General features: G+C 46.3%; 1 protein-coding gene across 1 annotated transcript in view; it reads left to right on the top strand.

The window, feature by feature from the left end:
- Positions 1-21,742, top strand: part of LONP1 (lon peptidase 1, mitochondrial) — a 43,194-nt gene that overhangs the window by 13,363 nt on the left and 8,089 nt on the right. Inside the window, exons 3-12 of the mRNA XM_024216590.2 lie at positions 2,538-2,657; positions 3,740-3,974; positions 4,804-4,865; positions 5,698-5,827; positions 6,659-6,742; positions 7,708-7,928; positions 13,673-13,811; positions 16,137-16,315; positions 20,199-20,286; positions 21,283-21,405. Coding sequence (XP_024072358.2) covers positions 2,538-2,657; positions 3,740-3,974; positions 4,804-4,865; positions 5,698-5,827; positions 6,659-6,742; positions 7,708-7,928; positions 13,673-13,811; positions 16,137-16,315; positions 20,199-20,286; positions 21,283-21,405 — 1,381 coding nt within the window. The remainder of the gene's footprint in view (positions 1-2,537; positions 2,658-3,739; positions 3,975-4,803; positions 4,866-5,697; positions 5,828-6,658; positions 6,743-7,707; positions 7,929-13,672; positions 13,812-16,136; positions 16,316-20,198; positions 20,287-21,282; positions 21,406-21,742) is intronic.

The raw sequence follows: 21,742 nt of genomic DNA, 5'->3' as shown, positions 1-21,742 counted from the left end.
ACCTTCCCGGTCACCCATCTTTGGTGTGTGAGAGAGGTCCAAGTACATTCACCTAAGATTCTTGCTAGGTACATGCTGCAATGCACATGTTTGTCCTGAAAAAAGGAGCTGAAATGCATTGTCAGTCACTTGCTCCATGTCTTCTACTAAGTTGGCCAGGAGAAAAGGGTGAGTGGGCACTGACATCAACAAATGTGTGACAGTAGCGGACAGGACCAATAACACACTGCAGGGAGGGTCTTCTTGTGATGCACATAACCCTGGGTTACCACCCCTGAAATTCTAATGCTAAAGGTATGTAACAAAAAGGTGGCAGAGTGGATGCAAGTATGCTTGTGTGATAGGTTCCCCCTGGGGTGTCACTTGGAACTGGGGTGCCACTGAGCGCCCTGGCCCACCAGCCTGTGACAAGCTGCAAAGCCCTCCAGCTTGCACTTTCATCAGCATTCACCCAGGTAGGGACACCCAGCTGCAGTTTCATGCAGGTTCTCTAACCACCAGCTTCCCAGCCCAGGACCCCAGAGCAGTACTGTCCTGCTCTGGTTAAATCTGGCCAGTATATGGGTTTAATACCCGGTCCGTCTCTTCCCTCAATGTGAAGAGAACAATGCACACTTGTGGTAACCAAGCAGAGATTTTCCTCAAGCACTCCAGTCAAAGCTCACTGGTTTAGATTAAAACAAAAACAAGTTTATTAACTACAAAAGATAGATTATAAGTGATAGCAAGCAGATCAAAGCAGATTACCTAGCAAATAAACAAAAAATGCAAACTAAGCTTAATATACTAAATAGACTGGATATGAATTAGCAAATTCTCACCCTAACTGATGGTACAGGCAGACGTGTAGATTCTTAAGGCACAAGCTACACTTGCTTTGCAGCTTGGAATCCCCAGGTGTTTCGTACACAGGCTAGAAATCCCCCAGTTCAGTCTTCGTTCCTCAGGTGTTTCCAGAAGTCTTCTCGTGTGGGGAGTGAACAAGCCTAGATGATGTCACTCCCTGCATTGTATAGCTTTAACATATGGCAGGAACCCTTTGTTCCAAAACCAGTTCCCAGACCAGTGTGTGGGGAAAAATAGATACCCCAAAATAGAGTTCAGTCATGTGGCCTGGTCATATGTCCTTGTAGAGTCTGTAGCGTTCTCAGGAAGGCTCACCAGGTGGGAGATAAGCGTCTCCTAAGGCCCTATTATTCTTTCTAATGGCCCATTGTCCTGAATAGGCCCTTCTCCACCCACTATCTAGACTGAAAGCATCTTGACTAGTGGGTGTTACCCAGGTGTAACTATATTTGAAGTACAGATACATAGTCAGTATTTATAACTTCAGATACAAAAATGATACGTGCATACAAATAGGATAATCATATTCAGCAAATAACTTGTATAATGACACCTCACATAACTTATCTTGCATAAAATAATTATGCTACAATCATAATATCACTGAAGAATATGGGGTGCAGTGTCACAGCTTTTACCTGTGTCCAGCATAGCATAGGGTGATAAATGCATGAGCATATGAATGGGTAAATACACAAGTGTGTGCGCCAGTGTAAAGGTAGCAGTAGAGGTTAAGGCCTGGAAGGACTACTGGATCCTCTAGTCTGACCTCATGTATTTCACAGGTCACCAGCACCTGCACACTAAACCTGTATCTAAAATTAAATGCAAATGTTACATCCCACAGAAGACTAAGCTGTTATATGCCACTAGCCAAGAATAGGCAGGACCGAGGTGCCCCAGTGCCCGAGGCCTCTGCAATGGCAGGGCTTAAGTGAGATGTACCTAGATAATCCCAGCAAGTGTGGCCTGTGCTCCATGCCTCAGAGGAAAGTGAAAAACTGCCTATCTGATCTGGGGTAATTAGACCTGAGCATGTGAGCACGAACCAGCCAGCCAGCATCTGAGAGAGAGAATGCTCAGTGCAACCTGAAAGCCCTGGCCCACCCCACCCAGTGTCCCATCTCCAGATGTGGCCATCTCTGATGCTTTAGGACACCCCCACCCCCCACAAAAAACAAAAAAACCCACAACAGAATACATGGGGGCCAGGTGCTGGGGTTCAGGGAGGGAGTTGCCAAAAACACTGTATCACCTTTGGGCAAATACTGTTCACAAAGCGATCACCCCATATCTGATCTTTCAATACTTGTTCCTCAAGGGAAACCTGCCCAACATCTTCAAAAGATAAAAGATGAGCCTGGGAACCTAAATTCATAATTCTGCTAGAACCAAAAGCCATGGATTTCATTACAGCTATTTGTAATATGCCACACTGTAACATGTTACCCTTAATTGCCCACTCAAACCCTTTATGCATAACAATCTAACGTGAGTTCTTCCAACATATTACCCCTTCTGCTTGTCTGTTCCAACATGTATTTAACTCGGACACACTGCTACCTTCCCCACACCTGAAGAGCTCTTTGTAGCTCGAGAGCTTGTACCTTGGAAGTTGGTCCAAAAAAATATTACCTCACCTACCTTGTCTGTCTCATGTTTATGTAATGTTTACCTTTAAATTTTATCAGCAATGAATCTGACGTGGTGGAAAACCTGAATGAAATCTACCAGACAGGAACTTTTGTCCAGATCCATGAAATGCAGGACCTTGGAGACAAGCTGCGCATGATTGTCATGGGGCACCGAAGGTAACTGCATCTGCTACAGAGCCCACGCATGTGTCTGCCATTCTTGGTGGGCAGGCACATCCTTCAGCTCTCGCCACTGCACATATGTTACTGTACTTGTAATGAGGAGAAGAGGGTCATGGGGTGCCATCTGAGGTCTCTTTGGGGAGCTTGCTATTGTCAGCTAAGTGTTTGCTCAAAACTGAAATCTTGTATTTATAATCTGTGCTGCACTTTGCCCCACTCTATTCCTGATAGAATGGGGGTACACGTCTCCAGAAGATCTCCCACTCCTGGGATTGGAAGTTTCTGATCTAACAGATTGGGTTAGTGTCTGAGGAAGCACAGTCTGGGTGATATCCTCTGGCAAGGGTAATGGATTGCCTAATCCAGGGGGATAATCCCCCTGGTATAACAGATGTTCTTGTTTTAGTCCTATAAGTACGTGTGGCACTTGAGATAAATGCTAGACAAGCTCCTGCTCAGAGGAGCTTAGTAAGATAGACAACCAGATTGGAAAAGCCTTTGGGTCTTTCAGATCTAAAGTTACTTGTTTACTGATTTGCATTGTGGTGGCACCCGCTCCATTGTGCTGAGCTCTGCAAAGACATATAGCAGAGATGGTCCCTCAAATGAAAAGATTTTAGTCTAAGTATGTTCATCCTTATACTTAGACCAGGATGTGATGAGGGAGCCAAGGGTCACCGATTCAAATCCAGTTGTTTTGCTTACAGATAAAGCATGTGTTTTCTTTAAGGGGTTGATTCTTCAAAACAAAATGTTAAACTCTAATTCCACTTTGATGTAGGGCAGAAATACAAAGGAGCTAACTCAGCAGCCAGTTTATCTCTTTCATGCTTCAGTTTATTCTTTTTAGTATTTGGTTTGCAAATCCCATGGGGGTTCCCAGCTGCCTGATTCTTAGTTATGCTAAATCAATCCTCAGTGTTCCTGATAGAGCCTTTAAAAAGGGTGACACCTAAGCATAATATTTAATCCAGAGACTACAAGTAACCCTGCCCCTCCCCATTCTAGTACGATAGTCACATACACCAATGTTAGACTTGCAGTGCTGGCTACAGTTGTCTTCTCTTGGTCTTCAGAATTCGTATAAACAAGCAACTAGAGGTTGAGCCTGAGGAATCTGAGTCTGAGAACAAACAGAAAGCAAGAAGGAAGCTGAAGCGCTCCAAGAGAGAGGCTGAAGAAGAGGAAGGACCAAAGAACCAAACTGTGGAGCTGGTGCTAGAACCTGTGGCTGCCTCGCCAGAAGAAGTGCTCATGGTAGAAGTGGACAATGTTGTCCATGAAGATTTTCAGATCACAGAAGAAGTTAAAGTAAGTGAAGAAATCACACAAGCCTAGTGCTGCAAGTGTGTGTATCCTGATCTGTGCCTGAGCTATTGGGGATGTCCTGCATGTGCTGTTTACAGGTCTATTATACTGTCCATTCATTTAATCTCACCTCATGGAAGGTGCCTGCTTCTCATAGTCCTAATATACGTGTCTGCATGTTAATCCCATTACAATGACCCTTCTCAGTGCAACAGCTCTATTGCTCAGAATGCCTGGCCCCTAATTAACATCACTGTAAGGATGGATTGTGCTGTGCATGCATCCCATGTAATAGCTTGTATCCTGTTGGGCATTTATTTTAACTAGCTTGGCTAAAGAATAATTATAACTTCTTTCAAGGGTGATGTCTGAAGGGCCAACCTGAGGGTGTAGATTTAATGGAAGTAGATTTAATGAACAAGATGATAATAAAGGGCATGATATGAAACTTAAATGTCTAGGAGAGCAGGCTCACAAGTGCATGGGCTAAAAACACTAACCTTAACTGGTGACCTGGGTTCAGATGTAGCTTGGTCACCTGACATGGGTCTTAGCCTAAGACATGTTACAACAAAAGCTTGCCACAACTGCCAAGCTAGTTTACTCCATGCAAGAGCCCAGTCTCCAGGCCCGCCCTCCCTCCCTCCCAGAACGATGGGAAATGGAGGAGGGCAAGCTTCCTTAACAATAAACAGAGTTAAATGGACACATGCAGCAGGGACTCCTGCCCATCTTATTGGTGTTTCTGGGCCCTGACATGGGAGGAGGGAGCCATGTTGTGCTTGCATTTTCACTCAGGACTTGTGGGTTTCAGACTCTGTTGTTTTGTTAGGCACTTACTGCAGAAATTGTCAAAACAATCCGGGACATCATTGCCTTGAACCCTCTCTACAGGTACGTTTACCCTGTCCAGTTCTATCTCTGGCTTTCAGCAGTTCTCAGGCATGTTCAGTACTTTGTAGCCATTCTTTCTAGACTCAGTAAATGTCTGCGTGCTGTAGCCTAACCAAAGGACAGCAGTAACTGGAGAGTTTTCCACCTAGGATTTAGCTTCAGGATGGAAGTAGATTTAATGAACAAGAAGATAATAAAAGGGATGATATGAAACTTAAATGTTTAGGAGGGTAGGCTCATGAGTGCATGGGCTAAAAACACTAACCTTAACTGGTGACCTGGGTTCAAATGTAGCTTGGTCACCTGACATGAGTCTTAGCCTAAGACATGTTACAACAAAAGCTTGCCACAACTGCCAAGCTAGGCTTAGGATTCCTGAGATGCAGAGGTGCTGCAGAGCTGTGTGGGGACACTTCCATAGATCCTGCCTGCATTAAGGCTGGGGTTAGCCGCCAATAATTCCTCACTTTAGTCACCCCATGAGCGCTGGTTGAACTGGCCTGAAAAATGACGTTATTTCACTCTGAACTGCTGTTTCGTCTCACCTATCTTGTTGGCTGTATTGAGGAATTTCTAATATGGTATAATTCCAGTTATCTGAAAACCCTAGTTATCTGAATCCATAGTGTCCCCATGTAGCCCTATGTTGCATCTGAAGCATTAAAATAGCATGCCTCTTTAGCCGAACATTATTAGCATTATCCAGAAGTTTCAGCTGCTCCCTAGGCCATGTGGGAAAATGGGAGAGTACTGTATTCTTAGAATATTAAATCAAAGAACCCATTTACTTTTTATTAGACATTTTGATTCTTGTTTCTAATTGACCTTTCAGAGAGTCTGTGCTTCAGATGATGCAGGCAGGGCAACGAGTGGTAGATAATCCAATCTATCTGAGTGACATGGGTGCAGCGTTAACGGGGGCAGAGTCGCACGAGCTGCAAGATATCCTGGAAGAAACCAATGTAAGATGAAGAAACTTTTAACTGATATAGCTGCCTCTTTCAAAGCAGATACATCATTACTTGTCATGACTTCTCTAGTGTCCTCTACACTGAGGACACATTAGCTCTGCATTTGGTTATGGGTTGATTTCAGTGGACAATTAATGGTTTCCATTGTGAGCTAAATTGGAATGGTAATAAGTGGGCATCTCATGACACTTATTGTATTAGGTAAAAGAAACAAAATCTGTTTAAAATGGATCATAGACTGGAATAATCCAGTGGTCTCACAAAAATGGACCTCCCTTGCCAAGTGTTAAAGCATTAAGGAGTTAGTCCTTTTTATCACATTGTATCCTTGCGGGAGGGGTGGAGCACTGCAGGAGGGCATTAGCTCTGTCTCTTCTTTGAAAATACATCCCTTGTTATCAGCCTGAGTTATCCTTTGAGAGGTAAAACAAATCTTTATCTTCTTTCCTGCATTTGAATGACAGTAGAATCAGTGAGAGGTGGCTTGTTTGATGGCAAACAGCTGAGTTTTCCCATCAGTTCCATATTGCTAGATGTTGGCTGTCCAGACTGATCATGCCACGTTATCCCTTATGCATTGAAGTCATTGGATGTGCTTCTGTACATGCTTATCTTCAGCCTGTGAGTGGAGAAGTTATTTTGCACCAGTCTCACCAGAACTGTGGGTGCTGGAGAATTGTAGGTTCATGGAAGAACATTGTGGCAGCTCATCAGCCTCCTTTTGTGCCTTTGTCGTTAGGCAATAGCCTTTCTCGCCAAGTGCTGACAGGCCTGTGATGACTCTGAAGACATAGTTTGTTGCTGGGTTGTGTTTTTTTTCAGATTCCCAAACGGCTTTATAAGGCCCTCTCTCTCCTGAAGAAAGAGTATGAGCTGAGTAAACTCCAGCAGCGTCTTGGACGGGAGGTGAGGCTCTAAAGGAACAGGGCACATACCCTATCTTACAAGTTCTTATACTGCACTCATCGCTGCAATATAGATGAACACTGAGTAGTTATGTGGTGGCATCTCATGTCTCTCAGCTGAACAATGTCATCTGTATTTAGTCTTGTGAAGTAGAAACCTCACTAATTTGCATTAATTACTTGGGCATGCATTGTAGATTATGAGAAAGTGGACAGAAATTGAAGGAAGTGTAGTACTTTATGTATACTTTTGACAGGTATACGTCACTTTTAATTTACAAAAACTTCATATTGCACATGTAAATGTTCTATGGATTTAATTTCAATGAAGAATTGTGTACACACACTGAAAACAATACAATTGTTTTTTAAAATAATATACACTCAAGGGAGGAATCCTAATGATTCCTAATGTTCCTTTTTAAAAATAAGATGAAATTAAAGCAATGTGACTCCAGTTATTGTAAAAAAAAAAAAAGAAAAGAAAAGAAAAAAAAACCTCTTTAATACCTGAGCAACAAAGCCAATACTTGTGCCATTTCCTGTTAAAGTGAGTTGTATGTGACTGACATTTACAAAACATGCAAGAAGGGTAAGAAAAGGGTGTGATCTAGATATTGGAGCTTTGAAAGGGCCTCGGTTCTAGTTCCAAGAGCTGAGAAATAGATGATGCCTTGTTAAGTTGCTGGAGCCACCTTTACTTGTAAACTTGAGCACATATGACAAAGAAATAATTGAAATGCAATAAATGTGAGACTCCACAATGCTACTCTTGGTCACTTCTTAGAGCCTTAGAGTAGAGCTACACTGCAAGTGCTTTCCAAGGGGTATTTGTATCTTCTCTTGCTGAGGAACTGCCAGTTCATTCAGATCTCTTTGGAAAGTGGTTGGAGGCGTATGGTGTTGGGTCAGGGAGTGGGGGGGTTAGTTGCAACAGGTTAAAGTTACCGTACACATTGTGTCTAGGTTGAGGAGAAGATCAAGCAGACTCATCGCAAGTATCTTCTCCAAGAGCAACTGAAGATTATCAAGAAAGAGCTAGGCCTAGAGAAGGAGGACAAAGATGCCATAGAGGAGAAATTCCGAGAGCGGCTCAAGGATCTGGTAGTGCCAAAACATGTCATGGAAGTGATTGATGAAGAGCTGAACAAACTTGGTTTGCTGGACAATCACTCCTCGGAATTCAAGTGAGTGCACACTAATGCTCTGTTCAATGAGGATTAATTAGAGCTGTATATGAAATGTGTGCAGTGCCACAGGGCACCTAGAGCAGTGGTTCCCAACGTTCTTACAAAGGAATCCTCCAACTGCCTTTTGTCTCTTATTGTGACTCACCAATATATAGTGTGTGTGTGCGCACCCCTCCCCCCACTTCCTTCTCCTCTGCTCCTAGGGATGCCATTTCGGTGGTGGGGAGGGGGACACCTTTCAGTGGGGGTCCAGCAGCCACTTCGGCCCATGGAAGCTCTTAGACAGCTTGTTAGATTTTAACCTTCAAAAAATGCATTTTGGAAGCGTTTGTTGTGATTATTTCCTATACCATCCAGTAGTGCCCCCAGCCTTATACTCATCCCAAGTCACTTGGCAGCATCTTGCACCCCCAACCATACCTGGCAGCTGCCCTTCCCCTCAATCGCACTCTGCTCCATGTTTCAGTGAGCTTCCCCCGGTCGCTGTGGGGGCGGCAGTCAGGGAGCCTTCAGCGGCATGCTTGCGGGAGGTCTGCCGGTCCCGCGGCTTTGGCGGCAATTCGGCAGCGGGTACGCCAAAGCCAGGGGACCTCCCGCAGGCATGCCACCGAATCCGCGTTACCAGCGGACCTCCCGCAGGCGCGCCACCGAAAGCCACCTGACTGCCGTGCTTGGGGCAGCAAAATACATAGAGCCGCCCCTGAAAAGGATCTCACAAAACTGGGTGATTGGGCAACAAAATGGCAGATGAAATTCAGTGTTGATAAATGCAAAGTAATGCACGTCGGAAAATGTAATCCCAACTATACATATAAAAGATGGGGTATAAATTAGCTGTTGCCACTCAAAGAAAAGATCTTGGAGTCTTTGTGGATAGTTCTCTGAAAACATCCACTTGATGTGCAGCGGCAGTCAAAAAAGTGAACAGAATGTTGGGAATCATTAAGAAGGGATAGATAATATGACAGAAAATATCATATTGCCTCTATATAAATCCACGGTACACCCACATCTGGAATACTACTGCATGCGGATGTAGTCACGCCATCTCAAAAAAGATATATTGGAATTGGAAAAGTTTCAGAAAAGGGCAACAAAAATGATGAGGGGTATGGAACAGCTGCCATATGAGGAGAGATTAATAAGACTGGGACTTTTCAGCTTGGAAAAGAGACGACTAAGGGGGGATGTGAAGAGGTCTATAAAATCATGTCTGGTGTAGAGAAAGTAAATAAGGATGTGTTATTTATACCTTCTCATAACTCAAGAACTAGGGGTCACCAAATGAAATTAATAGGCAGCAGATTTAAAACAAAAGGAAGTATTTTTTTCACACAACACAGTCAACCTGTGGAACTGTTTGCCAGAGGATGTTGTGAAGGCCAAGGCTAAAACAGGGTTCAAAAAAGAACTAGATAAGTTCATGGAGGATAGGTCCATCAATTACTATTAGCCAGGATGGACAGGGATGGTGTCCCCCTAGCCTCTGTTTGCCAGAAGCTGGGAATGGGCGACGGGATGGATCACTTGATGATTACCTGATCTGTTCATTCCCTCTGGGGCACCTGGCATTGGCCACTGTCGGAAGATGGATCTTTGGTCTGACCCAATATGGCTGTTCTTATGTTCGTATGAGTGGTGTGGGTCTGAGATGGGCTCGTGGTGGTAGTGGTAGACCCTTCCCACAACCCTTTGGTTGGTTAGGACACCTCGCTTGGGAAACACTGACCTGCAGTGTGGGGATTGCTCTCCTTGCTCCATAGTATTGTTCTCTTCGCATTGTATAGAATCAGTATCCAGAAATGAAAGGGTAACTTAGCTCTCCCCTATGGACTTACTGTAGTTCCTGTAAATAATTGTTCCGTTGATTTCTGTTTTCACTGTGTCAATTTACTTTCAGCTGTTTTCTTTGGGAGTTCTAGAAATCCTTTCTTACAACCTAATGGGGTGAGCAAGGGTTATGTAGTCCCATCCCCCACTCCTCAGTTCAAGGCTCACACAGTGCTCACATGCTCACTCCCTAAGCAGCTCAGCTTTGGCTCTCAAAAGAGGGCTCTAGATTTCATGAGAAACAAGAGGCTAATCTGTCACATGACTGTGGCGCCGCAACATAACTCTTGTTAATTGATTGAAAATGCTTGGGCAGGATGGGAATTGCAAAGGGCTGAATCACTCTTGCAACATAATCAGTTACTCATTGATGTGGGCTTTCAGGAGCATAGAGCAGTGCTTCCACACCTTTTACTAAAGGGGACCCATCAACTATATTTGGTCTTTTTGGAGACCCACCATTGTGTATATATACAGTGTGTTCATGTGTGCACACACATACATACACCCTTCCTCTGCTCCCTGGGGTGCCATTTCAGATTTCAGTGTGGGGGCAACTTTCAACAGGGGTCCAGGGGCCACTTAGGAGAGTCAGGAGCCATCATTTGGAAAACACTGGCATAGATCAACCTGTGCCCAAGCTTTTGGGATTTCACTGTGACCAGGGCTCCATCAATGCAAAGCAGCATTTTGTGTAGTTGTCACACCGTGAATGCCATAACATCTCTTTGCATCTAAAATATACTAAATATTTTTGCTGGCATAGAAAGAATTCTCTGCCTTGCCATGCTGGAAACCCATTTTAGATTTCCAGCCCCAGTATCTTGGTATCTGGACTGTGAGCAGTTTCCTAGTTTTAAAAAAGTAAACTGAAAAAACAAATTCCATCTTGTGGCATTATATTGATACCCACATGGGTCATCAGCAGGATTGGAACCATCAGATCTGCCACACAGACCTCTTCCACTTGTGCTGATGGAGCAACTGATAGTAGTAGTAGGCTGGTATCCTCTGTGTGGACCAGCTCTAGAGGGGAAAGAGACACTTTGACTATTAGTTTCACAGATGTTTGCTGACAGCAGAGGAATGACAAGATTCAGAAACCGTGCATTCCATTCCAGGCTCTGGAGTACAGTGTGTGCCCTAGTGGGCATAGACTTTGCTGCTGCCAGTTCCCCTCAAAGGTGTGAACCCTTCTGTCCAGTCCTATCTCTTCCCCACTCCTGTCTTCTCATCCTAGTTCGTTTCCTTGCCCAGCAAGACCTAGTCTTCTCACTCCCACTCTGTCTCCTTGCCTAGCCAGTCCCAATCTCCCACCAGTTTCTCAGCCAATCTCTGTCCCTCACCGTGGCCTCCAGTCACCTATTTCCCATTAGCTCCCAATCTCGTTCTCAGGTGCCTCCTCCAAACTCAGTGTCCCATCTCTTCTCCCTTGGACCTTCCAGATCTTTGTCCCAGTCTCTTTGCCCAGCTAGTTACAGTTCTACCCTTGTACTCTAGTTCCTCATTAGATTTGTCTCCCTTACCACCCCCACCACATTTCCTTTCCCCCACCTCACTGGTTCAGTCCTAATCTCCTTGCCCAGCTAGTCCCAGTCCTCCCTCACCAATCGTGACTCCTTATCCAATCTTGTCTGCCCTATCTTGTCTCCCCTCCCTATGTAGGCTCCCAGTCCCAGTTTTCCTCTTCCCTCCCCCGTGCAGGTCCAGCTCTTGACCCCTCTGCTTTCAAACCAGGCAGCTTCTCCATGCTGCTTAGGCCCAACAGGAAGGTCATTCAGAGCATAGGAGAGACAGGCTCCCTGCTCTCTGCTCTGGTGCCTGGACCTGGCACAGCCCACCGCTGCAATTGCAGGGAAAGTTCTGTTCAACCTTGGCCTGGAGCATGCTCAGTGCAGAAAAAATCCTTGGGGAATTTAGCTGCTAAAATCTAAAGTCTCAACTGAGCGTGTGAACTGTGATGTTTTTTTTTCCCTCAAGTCCCTGCTTCAAAGCATGTGGGTACTAGAGCTTTTAAAAGAAGAGGTTACTAAAATTCTTCACATGGATAAAACAATGTGTGTTCTCAGAAATGGCTGAACCGGTTGGCTGAAAAATTCAGCCTGAGGCAGATACCCGACATGTAAAACTTCAGTCCGAAAGGTTAAGGTTTGCAACATTATAAGCAAGGGTAAAGAGTCTTTTTTAATGGGAAGGGTCAGGCAAACTTAATAGGTGGTGCTGCCCGTCCCACCTATAAGAAAAATTATGGAACATTAATATATAAACTGTTACAACTGTGGAGTACTGTGTCCAGTTTTGGGCCCCACACTACAAGAAGGATGTGGAAAAATTGGAAAGAGTCCAGTGGAGGGCAACAAAACTGATTAGGGGGCTGGAGTACATGACTTATGAGGAGAGGCTGAGGGAACTGGGATTGTTTAGTCTGCAGAAGAGAAGAATGAGGGGGGATTTGATAGCTGCTTTCAACTACCTGAAAGGGGGTTCCAAAGAGGATGAATCTAGACTGTTCTCAGTGGTACCTGATGACAGAACAAGGAGTAATGGTCTCAAGTTGCAGTTGGGGAGGTTTAGGTTGGATATTAGGAAAAACTTTTTCACTAGGAGGGTGGTGAAGCACTGGAATGCTTTACCTAGGGAGGTGGTGGAATCTCCTTCCTTGGAGGTTTTTAAGGCCCGGCTTGACAAAGCCCTGGCTGGGATGATTTAGTTGGGAATTGGTCCTGCTTTGAGCAGGGGGTTGGACTAGATGACCTCCTGAGGTCCCTTCCAACCCTGATATTCTAGGATTCTAACTGTTCAATGAATGTTCTTCAGGTTGCAGAATCAAGCACCTTAAAATTAGGAAATGGCAGACTCACGTTTGCTTGTGCAACTTTAATTCTGTCTCTTGTGATTCTGTCCCACTTGCTGAATGAGGCAGGGGTCTTGTGGAAAAAAAATAGCATGTGACCATGCATTTAAACTGTTTGGGGCATACCACAAGGGCTCAGATTTAATGTTGCAGGGGCCAGAGTAAATCTGGTTTTCTAACTTTCGAGAACTTGCCTTTGCCATCTGAATAATGTATTTTTAAATATATTTTATAACTTTCTGTGTGTGTATTCTTTGCGGGGGGGAGCCCCAAACTTTTACTTACAACTGTAACAACTCTCACCCCCCCCCCCCCCATCATGCATTGTCAGCCAGGTTTGAACTGTAAATCGTCAGTACATACAGCAGCACAGACAGCTACCACTTGAGCTACAGGACCAACTGCATTAACTGGCAGCAGGAGAAGGCTATTATCCCAGAGGGCGTGGGGTGGGCCATTGGAGACAGGAGCCGGGGGGGGGGGGAATATGAGAGGTGCTGTGACTCCCCAGTAGCTAAGGGTGCTTGGTTGGGGAAGCCCAGCCTGGAAACTTTTCCCCATTCCCTCTAAATCTGCCTTGGCAGCTCCTCCCAGGTATTGCTAGTACAGTGCCCTCTGCTGCTGCTCCAGTGGCAGCATTAGCCCAACCTCAGAATGTTCATGTGCAGTTATTTTGGGAGGCTGCCAAAATCTCTGTGCACGATGCAAACAGAAGAGAGGTGTGTGTTTTTGTTTTTTTTAACAGTTTGTTTCAGCCAAACCTGAACAGAATTTCAAGTGACAAAGAAAAGAAACTTCCTAATCCAAGGGTTTGTGCCCTGCCAGATATCAAAGACCTGCAAATGGAGATGTTCATATTTTTCAAAACAATGTTGCAACAGTAGCCTAGGGGTAGTTACTCATTCTCCTGGGACAAAGCTGACAGGACATTCCATCCATTTTCCCCTGCGCCCCCATGAGTACAAGTTAAATCCCACTCATCTTAATGAAACTCTCTCTTTCACTGGTGTGTTGGGTTTTTGCAATATTGACTGTTTTGATTGTGTGCTGCTGCCAGTGTTACCCGGAACTACTTGGATTGGCTGACATCCATCCCATGGGGTAAATGCAGCGAGGAGAACCTGGAGCTGAGCAGAGCTCAGGCAGTTCTGGAGGAGGATCACTATGGAATGGATGACGTCAAGAAGCGAATTCTGGTAAGGCAGTGTATGCCATTCTAGGTGGCATTGTGCAGCCTGGCTCATGGCTCTCTGAACAGTTTGTTTCCTCATGTGTCTAATGGGGGAGATGCATGAGCCTTGGTGGGGTAGGGTGGGTAGCGGCATATTTTAGTGCCTCTTTCTGTATAAGGGTAGCAAGGGTAGTTTGCTTATTACTGTTCAGTGATCTCAAACTAGAGCCCAAGATTTTTGTTCCCCCTCTATTGACTTGTCATTGACATCTAAAACAGTGGTTCTCAATGTGTGGGGTGCAGCCCCCTAGGGGGGGCGCAGAGGAATGTTCGGGGGGGCATGTGGCCAGGTCGGGGCCAGTCCTCATAGAGAGTGCCACACTTCCAGCCCTGCTCTGCCCCCAGACCAGCTCCGCTTCCAACCCCATTCAGGCCCTTGTCCTGCTCCATCTCCAGGCCCAGCTCCACCCTCACTCCATCTCCGTCCCCAAACTAGCTCTGACCTCAGTCGCAGCTTCACTCCGGCTCTGCCCTCATCCCCTCTCCACCCCCAGACCAGCTCCTCCCACATCCCCAGCTCCATCTTCAGCCCAGGCTCCGCTGCTGAGGAAGCCTTGGCTGTGCAGTAATGGAAGGGGGGCGCGGACAGATTCCGTTACTGGTAAGGGGAGTGGGGAGCGGCGGTGGCGGCAACTGGAAAAGTTTGAGAACCACTGACCTAAAAGATTGTTGTTCTGATTTTAAACCGCTGTGTACCATTTTGCCACTGGGTGGGACTGAGCAAATGAGTAAACGCTGTAGGGAAATAGTTTCCTGATTAACATTTATTCACTGCCCAGAAATGTCATTAATGCAGAGTTCAGGTTTACCAGCCGTGCCTCATACCCTTCCAGAATGTAGAGTGCATCTATATTTAACCCTCTAAAATCCAGGAAACACAGAGCTTAAGGTACACACCAGGCTGCCCCTCCACCTTAGCTCCCTCCTGCAGCTGGAAAAAGCTGCTGTGGCTATATTGTAAGTATGTTTCAGCAAGGCTGCCCTATAATAAGCAGACATGAGAGAGTACTATGTAAATGTGCCATTTTGTTGTGTTGTGCTGTGTCCCACAGAATTGCATTGTCGTTCATCTGCATGCACTCCAACTAAACTGCACAGTATTAGGGTGGCTGTGTTGATTGGTGCAGGGGCCACTTGCATCAGGTAGCCACAGCTCACACTGTGATATGAGGATAGGTGCATCCACACCCAGAGACAGCAGACACATTGTTTCTGCACGGAGTTATGTGGATTGTGCAAGCAGAGGAGCGCAGTGGCTATTCTTGCCATGGTAGCACACTGGTAACATGCATGACCGAGCACTGAAGGGCACGGGTGAACGCTTGTCTTAAGGACTCCCTCTGGGACAAAGGGTAACTGTGGGGTGGGCTGTGCAGAGCAGGTTGAAGTGGCTGAGCATAAGCTGGGAGCAGCCAGCTGGTGTTCTCTAAGCCTGCCTGAAATGAGACTTTTGCCTTTGTGAGGACACAGTCTGACAGTTTCTTGTACTGCATCCTCACGGTGCTCCTCCTTATCAGAAAGAATAGTGTTACCACGTCTGCCAGGGCAGTTGAGGTGTCATTCAGAGGGCAGAGTTCAGATTGTAGGGCAAGGATGGTATATACCGTAACTATCTGGGGTACCCTGTGCTCAGACAACCTCAAACCACTTAGAGGCATGCTGCTCCAGCCTGTTGTGGACACACAGGCCCACACTCCGTGCAGCCGCCATCTGTTACAGCAACTTACTAGAACCAGAGAACCATGCTTCTACAACTGGGTGAAACTGACAAGAGCTATGTCCTGCAGAGTGAAACATGCAAGTATTGGTCCAGTTTCATTTTGCAGGGGAGGCAAGACATTTCTCTCTCTCTCTCAATGGGGAAGTAGTTCAGGAACACTGAACAGTAGGGGCGGAGTGCACACTGACTGGGAGAGGCAGGTAAGAACCAGTGAGGGTAGGAGAGAGGCATAGAATCCCACCTCCTAAGTCACAGGGGAGAAGTGGCTCCATCCCAGCAGACAGTGGAATGGCGGGGCTCCATATATAGCTGTCAGCTTGTTGCCCTATGGGAGCCTGGTGTGCCCCGGCCAGGAGAGGATGTGCCGTAGGATCTTTACCAGCCCTCTCCTTCGAGGTTAATCTGAAGAGCTATTTCTTACCTATCTCCTTGGGTCTAAATGGTGTCAGGTAAAGTCCTCCAGCCCTGCGCTACTGAAAAACTTCCTCAGGGTAACTGTGATGTTCTTTTTCTCCTGGTTGAATGTGGGGCTGCCTAGTACTTGCCTGTAATGCATTTTCTGTTCGTCAGGAATTCATAGCAGTCAGCCAACTGCGAGGATCAACCCAAGGGAAGATTCTTTGTTTTTATGGCCCTCCAGGGGTTGGCAAGACCAGCATTGCCCGCTCCATCGCTAGAGCCTTAAACCGAGAGTATTTCCGCTTCAGTGTCGGAGGAATGACTGATGTGGCAGAAATCAAAGGGCACAGGTCAGTTTAACTCGAGAATTTCTCACCCCAACGAGTTTTTATCAACCTTTACAGTGACCTAGTTGATGATGAAATGTGCATGTAATTTAAATTCCCATAGTCGGGGCAGCAGGTTTGTATAATTTTTGGTGGTGCCAAGAATGGGTCCAAGTCCTGCCTCCCCACACCTGCCTTGTAAGCCTATATATATATATTTAAAATTATATATATTTTAAATATATATATATATATATTTAAAAATAATGTAAAAATGTGAGGGCTCTGGGGTGGGGTGTAGGAGGGGCTCAGGCAGAGAGTTAGGCTGCAGTGGTGTGGCCGGCGATGAGGGTTCACGGTGGAGGAGGGAGCTCAGGGCTGGGGCAGAGGGTTGGGGTGTGGGGGCTGGGGGTGCAGGCTCTGGGATGGGGCGGGGCCAGGGATGAGGAGTTTGGGGTGCAGGCAGGCTGCCCCCGGCTGGGGCCAGAGAGGAGGACTCCCTCCAGCCCTCCCCGCACCAGCAGCAGCGAGCTCCACGGAAGAGGTCCCCCTCTCTCCCCCAGCAGCACACTCACCTCGCACCACTGTCACTGTACATGCTCCTAGGACCCCTTTCAGGTCCAGGAAGCCCCTTCACCTCCCTTGAGGTGGGTGCTGGGAGGGCTGCCATCATGTGTGCGCCTCCTCCCCTGCTGCTGTCCCTCACTGTAGCCTCGCTGGGGGTGGGGGATAGGGCTGCCCCATGCCCAGCGTGGGGCAGGAGCAGTGACTGCGGGGGGGCTGTGTTGGTGGAGGGTCCCGCTGGAAAAGGGAAGGGTCCATCCGTCCGAGGCAGAAGGGCAGGGTCTGGGTCAGCCTGACCTGGCACTAATGGTTGGGGGGTGCTAGGACCCTGTGGCTGCAGTTGATGCTGGGAGCCGGCAGAGCAGGGAGCTGCAAGGGGCAGCCGCCCGCTGCCCAGGGCACAGGCAGGGACACTCGGGGGAGGCATGCAGGGGTGGCAGGTGGGGCCGGGGGAGAGACCTGGCCCCGAACACTGGTGGAGCTGGGACCCGGGGCCCTGAATATTGCTGGAGCCCAGGCACCACGGGCCCATACACCTCACCACCCCTGCCCATAGTCAAGAGAAGGATCATATGGATATAGCAGATGATTTGTCTTTGGAAAGCGATTAAAGTGATGACCTGGGCAGGATTTTAAAATAAACAAATATCAATTAAATATATTTTAAAGTACATCATGCTCTCTGCTCCTCTCTGGCTGTTCTATAACTTTGCCCCAAATACCTTTCCAATTACTCTATGTAAGGTGCTGTTGACTAAAGGATGTAGCCGATTGTTTGACTACATTTGCAGTTCATTCTTAAAAATGTTCAAGACCAAGTAACGAAACATAGCCAAATGTATTGCATAAAGACAAAGCAGAACAATACAAAATGGAGACATACAGACCCTCTTTTGGGAAGCAAATTCTTGCAGTGTTCACCTTCCACAGAAGGTGCACTTCAAGGATATATGGGTGAGGTAATATCTTTTATTGGACCAACTTCTGAAACCTTGTATCTCTCACCAACAGAGGTTGGACCAATAAGATATTTCCTCACCCACCCTGCTTCATAGATACGCATTTCAGTTAGTAGTATTTATACCAGCCACTAAAATCCAACTCACCAGTTCATAATAATTCCTTAACTCGTTGTTTTGTTCTGTACTTTTCTTATCTTGGTTTTGGACACTACACTTCAAACCAGTTGGGTATAGAGATACAGTCCAGCCAGTGCTAGGATGCAGCATTCATGTATCTTGGCTTTGACAGGCTTCCTATCTTCTAATGCCAAAGCTGACTTCAGCTTTGCAAAGTGTTGTGGGATACTTGACATGGGTGAACAGAATTGTGGGAACATTCAGTTAATGTAATTTCCCAAAACCTATAATATATAAAATATATATTATATTAATACCATGCACATAATACCTATACGTAATATGTGTGTATTGGCTAACGCTGCTTAGACACTAGAGATATAGTATTAAAAATGTACGCACGTGTCTTCTGTACTATTTATTAGTAAGTGATATTTGAACATACCACACAAAGCCATCACCATTTCACAAGTGTATCCAAATCCAGGAACTTCAATTTTTAAACATGCTAACCTATTTTGAAATACATCTAAAATGAAACCTCAAAGACCTCAGCCCCAAATGCTTGTTTGCAGTGGAGCTCGAAAGCTCCCCAATGTAAATGCTGACCTCACTGAATTATGGTGAGGTGAGTGATGCCATTCGGATGTGTTGGAATGTTGGTGTGCTCAGGGCTCCTGTCTAAGGAATGATTTTAAGATGCGGACGAGTCAGCTTGGGAAGGACAAGAACAAGAGGATTCCAAATCACCCAATAAGTGAGCGCGCCAGCCTGGCATGTGTTCCCCTTCTCCTGTAATACGGAACTGGGGGCACTCAGTGAAATGAAGACAACATTTTTAAAATAGCAAAACAAAGGGCAACTCCTGCAGAGTAAAATTTACTTGTGAAACTCCCTGCCACAAGATACATAGGGAGAAAGAAGTAAACATATTTCAAAGGTTCTTAATCCTGCTGTGCATGAGTGGTTTCTCCCATCCAGCATTGATGCCTCAGTTACCCCCCATTTGAGGCCTCTGCTTCTTTGTGGATACCAGCTCTTCCTTGCTGAGAGTGCCAGTTATTCTAATGTGATTTAGCCCTGTAGTCAGATTGAGACATCCAGTCCTTTGGGGATTAAAACAAAAGTCCAAGCTAAACAAAATGATCTCCTGCCCCCTCCTGAGCACTCTAGCTGCACCTGGACCTGAGTGCACTGCTTAGCTCTACATAGTTGTTCTTCCCTTTGTTGCAAGGGTTTCTGCCCCACTTTTCTCAGTGGTGCTGTAGGTGGGCCCCCTGGCTTTGGACCCTCAACCATGGGTAAGGGTACGATTCTGTCATGGAAGTCATGGATTCTGGGACCTCTGTGACTTCTTTGGCAGGGCTGGAGTAGCTGTCAGCCCCAGGGCCACCAAAGCAAGGTAAAGGAGTGGTCGGGGTTGGGTCAGGCCCCCTGGGCTTAGAACAGTGGCGGTAAGCCCCTGCCACAGAAGTGACTACTGGCAGTCACTTCCGTGATTTTTTTGTTTACTGCCTGCAACCTGTCCCTGACTCTTACTAAAAATAACTGTGACAGAATCTTAACCTCAACCATGGGCCACCATCCTCAAACTCAAAACTGTTCTGGTCCACTGCTTCCCAGGGCCACTTCCTATGGTGTCTTCTTCCCTGTTTGTGTACACATGCAGCCAGGAAGCCTCCACTGATCCTGCCTTCCCCAGATCATGGTCCCTGGAGAGCATCTCAAAACAGTAGTGCTCATAGTGAGCACAGGCTGCCCTGTCTAATTCCCAGCAAGTCTGGCTCTTGGTCACATGCTCTCTGGGAGGCAAACTAGAGCCATATGAGACTGCGCCCAAACTCTCATAAAGGGCCAGCTTACTGTGTGGGGTGGAGGTTGATCCCCCCCCCCCCCCCAGCTGAGGGTATGAAGAAATCCCCTGCTCTGCCCTCTCTGCCCCCGGTATAAAAAATGCATTGAGATTCTCAACAAAATACAATGGAATAAAAACCAGTTGTCCCAAAATTCAAAACAAACTTAAGAAATAAAACTGCAGTCCAGGCAATTTGTCCAAACATGTCCCTAGCCCTGACCCCTGTTGGAACTAGGCGAGATGGGTTTTGATGGGGATGCTATAGAGCAGTCATTGAGAATATTCTTGACAGAGGTAAAAAAATGAAGTGCTGCCTTTTAAGCACATTATTCCCTCAATTGCTTGATATGTTGTCTGATATGTGCACGACCCTATCTCTCTTCCCTGAATATGGTCTCTCATAAAACAGGAGGACGTACGTTGGAGCAATGCCAGGGAAAATAATCCAGTGCCTAAAGAAGACCAAGACAGAAAACCCCCTGATCCTGATCGATGAGGTGATGTATCTGATCTTTCTCCTGGCTCTTCCCCAGGCTACAGGGAAACGCCAAGGGTAACTTTTCCAAATCTCCAAAGTCCCATTGACTTTCAATGGGGTTTGCGCTCCTAAGTCACTGAGGCAGTTAACCCAAATGTTTAGTCTCCTATCATACACGTGTCAATTAAGATTGCTGCACTAAGGCCTTTCAGATCAAAGTCTGGCTTGCTACTGCCCTTGAACACCCAGTGTAATCAGCCAGCACCCACATACACACACTCTCAGTGGCAGACTCAGCATAGGTGGTGAAGGGGGTGAATGGGCACAAAACCCCAATTTTTCTTCTGGCCCTAGGGGGTGAGGAGGAAATTCCTATAGGTTGGATTTAAAGCAGTGGCATGAGGAGTAAGAAGCTTACCTTGTCACCATCTGTGCTGATCCTGATTCACAGGCAGTTATAAGACTCTGGGTTGTCAACCCAACACTTTCCACTAGCATGAAAAAATATTTCAAGAAGGCAACCAGTGTATAAAGTTGCAGTATAATAAAGTCAAGATAAACCCATCACAGACCCTATCACAGTTTCAAATGGAGTTGATGACTAATGCAGTGTGATGTTGCATTAGTCCATCAAAGCAGACACCACTTTCAAAGAAAGAATTGGGACTGCTGTAAGTGGCCACTCTTGATGTGCTGCTGCCACACATTTTTGTTCCCCCTGACACTTTAGAAGCCCCCGTGGGTCACTTCTGTACAACTTTTTTCCTGTGAGTACTAACAACCACCCCATTTTTTGCCAAGCATGCTAGTTCCTAGAGGCCATGGGGACAGGGTGCTGCCGCCTGGGTGCACCTGAGTAAGGTGGTCTTTGTGAAGAAGCACAGTCTGGTGGAGCAAGGGTGTGAAACAGCTGCTCGTCATGAACAAATGCACTCAAATCTTTGCAGTAAAAATGAATCATGGTAAGAAGCTTTTCATGCTACTACATTTTCTTAAGTTCTTCTGTCACTTGTAGGTGGATAAAATTGGGCGAGGCTACCAAGGTGACCCATCCTCAGCCCTTCTAGAGCTGCTGGACCCAGAACAGAACTCTAACTTCTTGGATCATTACCTTGATGTTCCTGTAGATTTATCAAAGGTATCGTTCAATTGGGTGTTTAAGATGGAAGCTTACAAATATATTGAGACGCCCCAGCCATTAAAACTGCTGAGGATTCAGTGAAGAAGATAGTAGGATAGAACACACTCTCTGTGCCAAGGGAGATGTAATTGAGACACTGGGTTCCACATAAGTCTTTTTAACTGGAGTTGATTGTGGGTCCAAACCTATACACACTGTACTGAAAATGTTCCATCTAACTAGGTACCTCCCAGTCCTATGGGTGCCTGAGCCTTGGACTGGGACCCAGCTGTACACTGCTGTCATAGCATCATCTGCCAGCTAGTGAGCACAGGGCCTCCTCTTCCACTTCTAA

The sequence above is a fragment of the Terrapene carolina genome, unplaced genomic scaffold, assembly GCF_002925995.2.
Source record: "Terrapene carolina triunguis isolate 2854851 unplaced genomic scaffold, T_m_triunguis-2.0 Scaffold662, whole genome shotgun sequence".
Classification (NCBI taxonomy): domain Eukaryota; kingdom Metazoa; phylum Chordata; order Testudines; family Emydidae; genus Terrapene; species Terrapene triunguis.
This window is presented reverse-complemented; position numbering and strand designations above follow the sequence as displayed.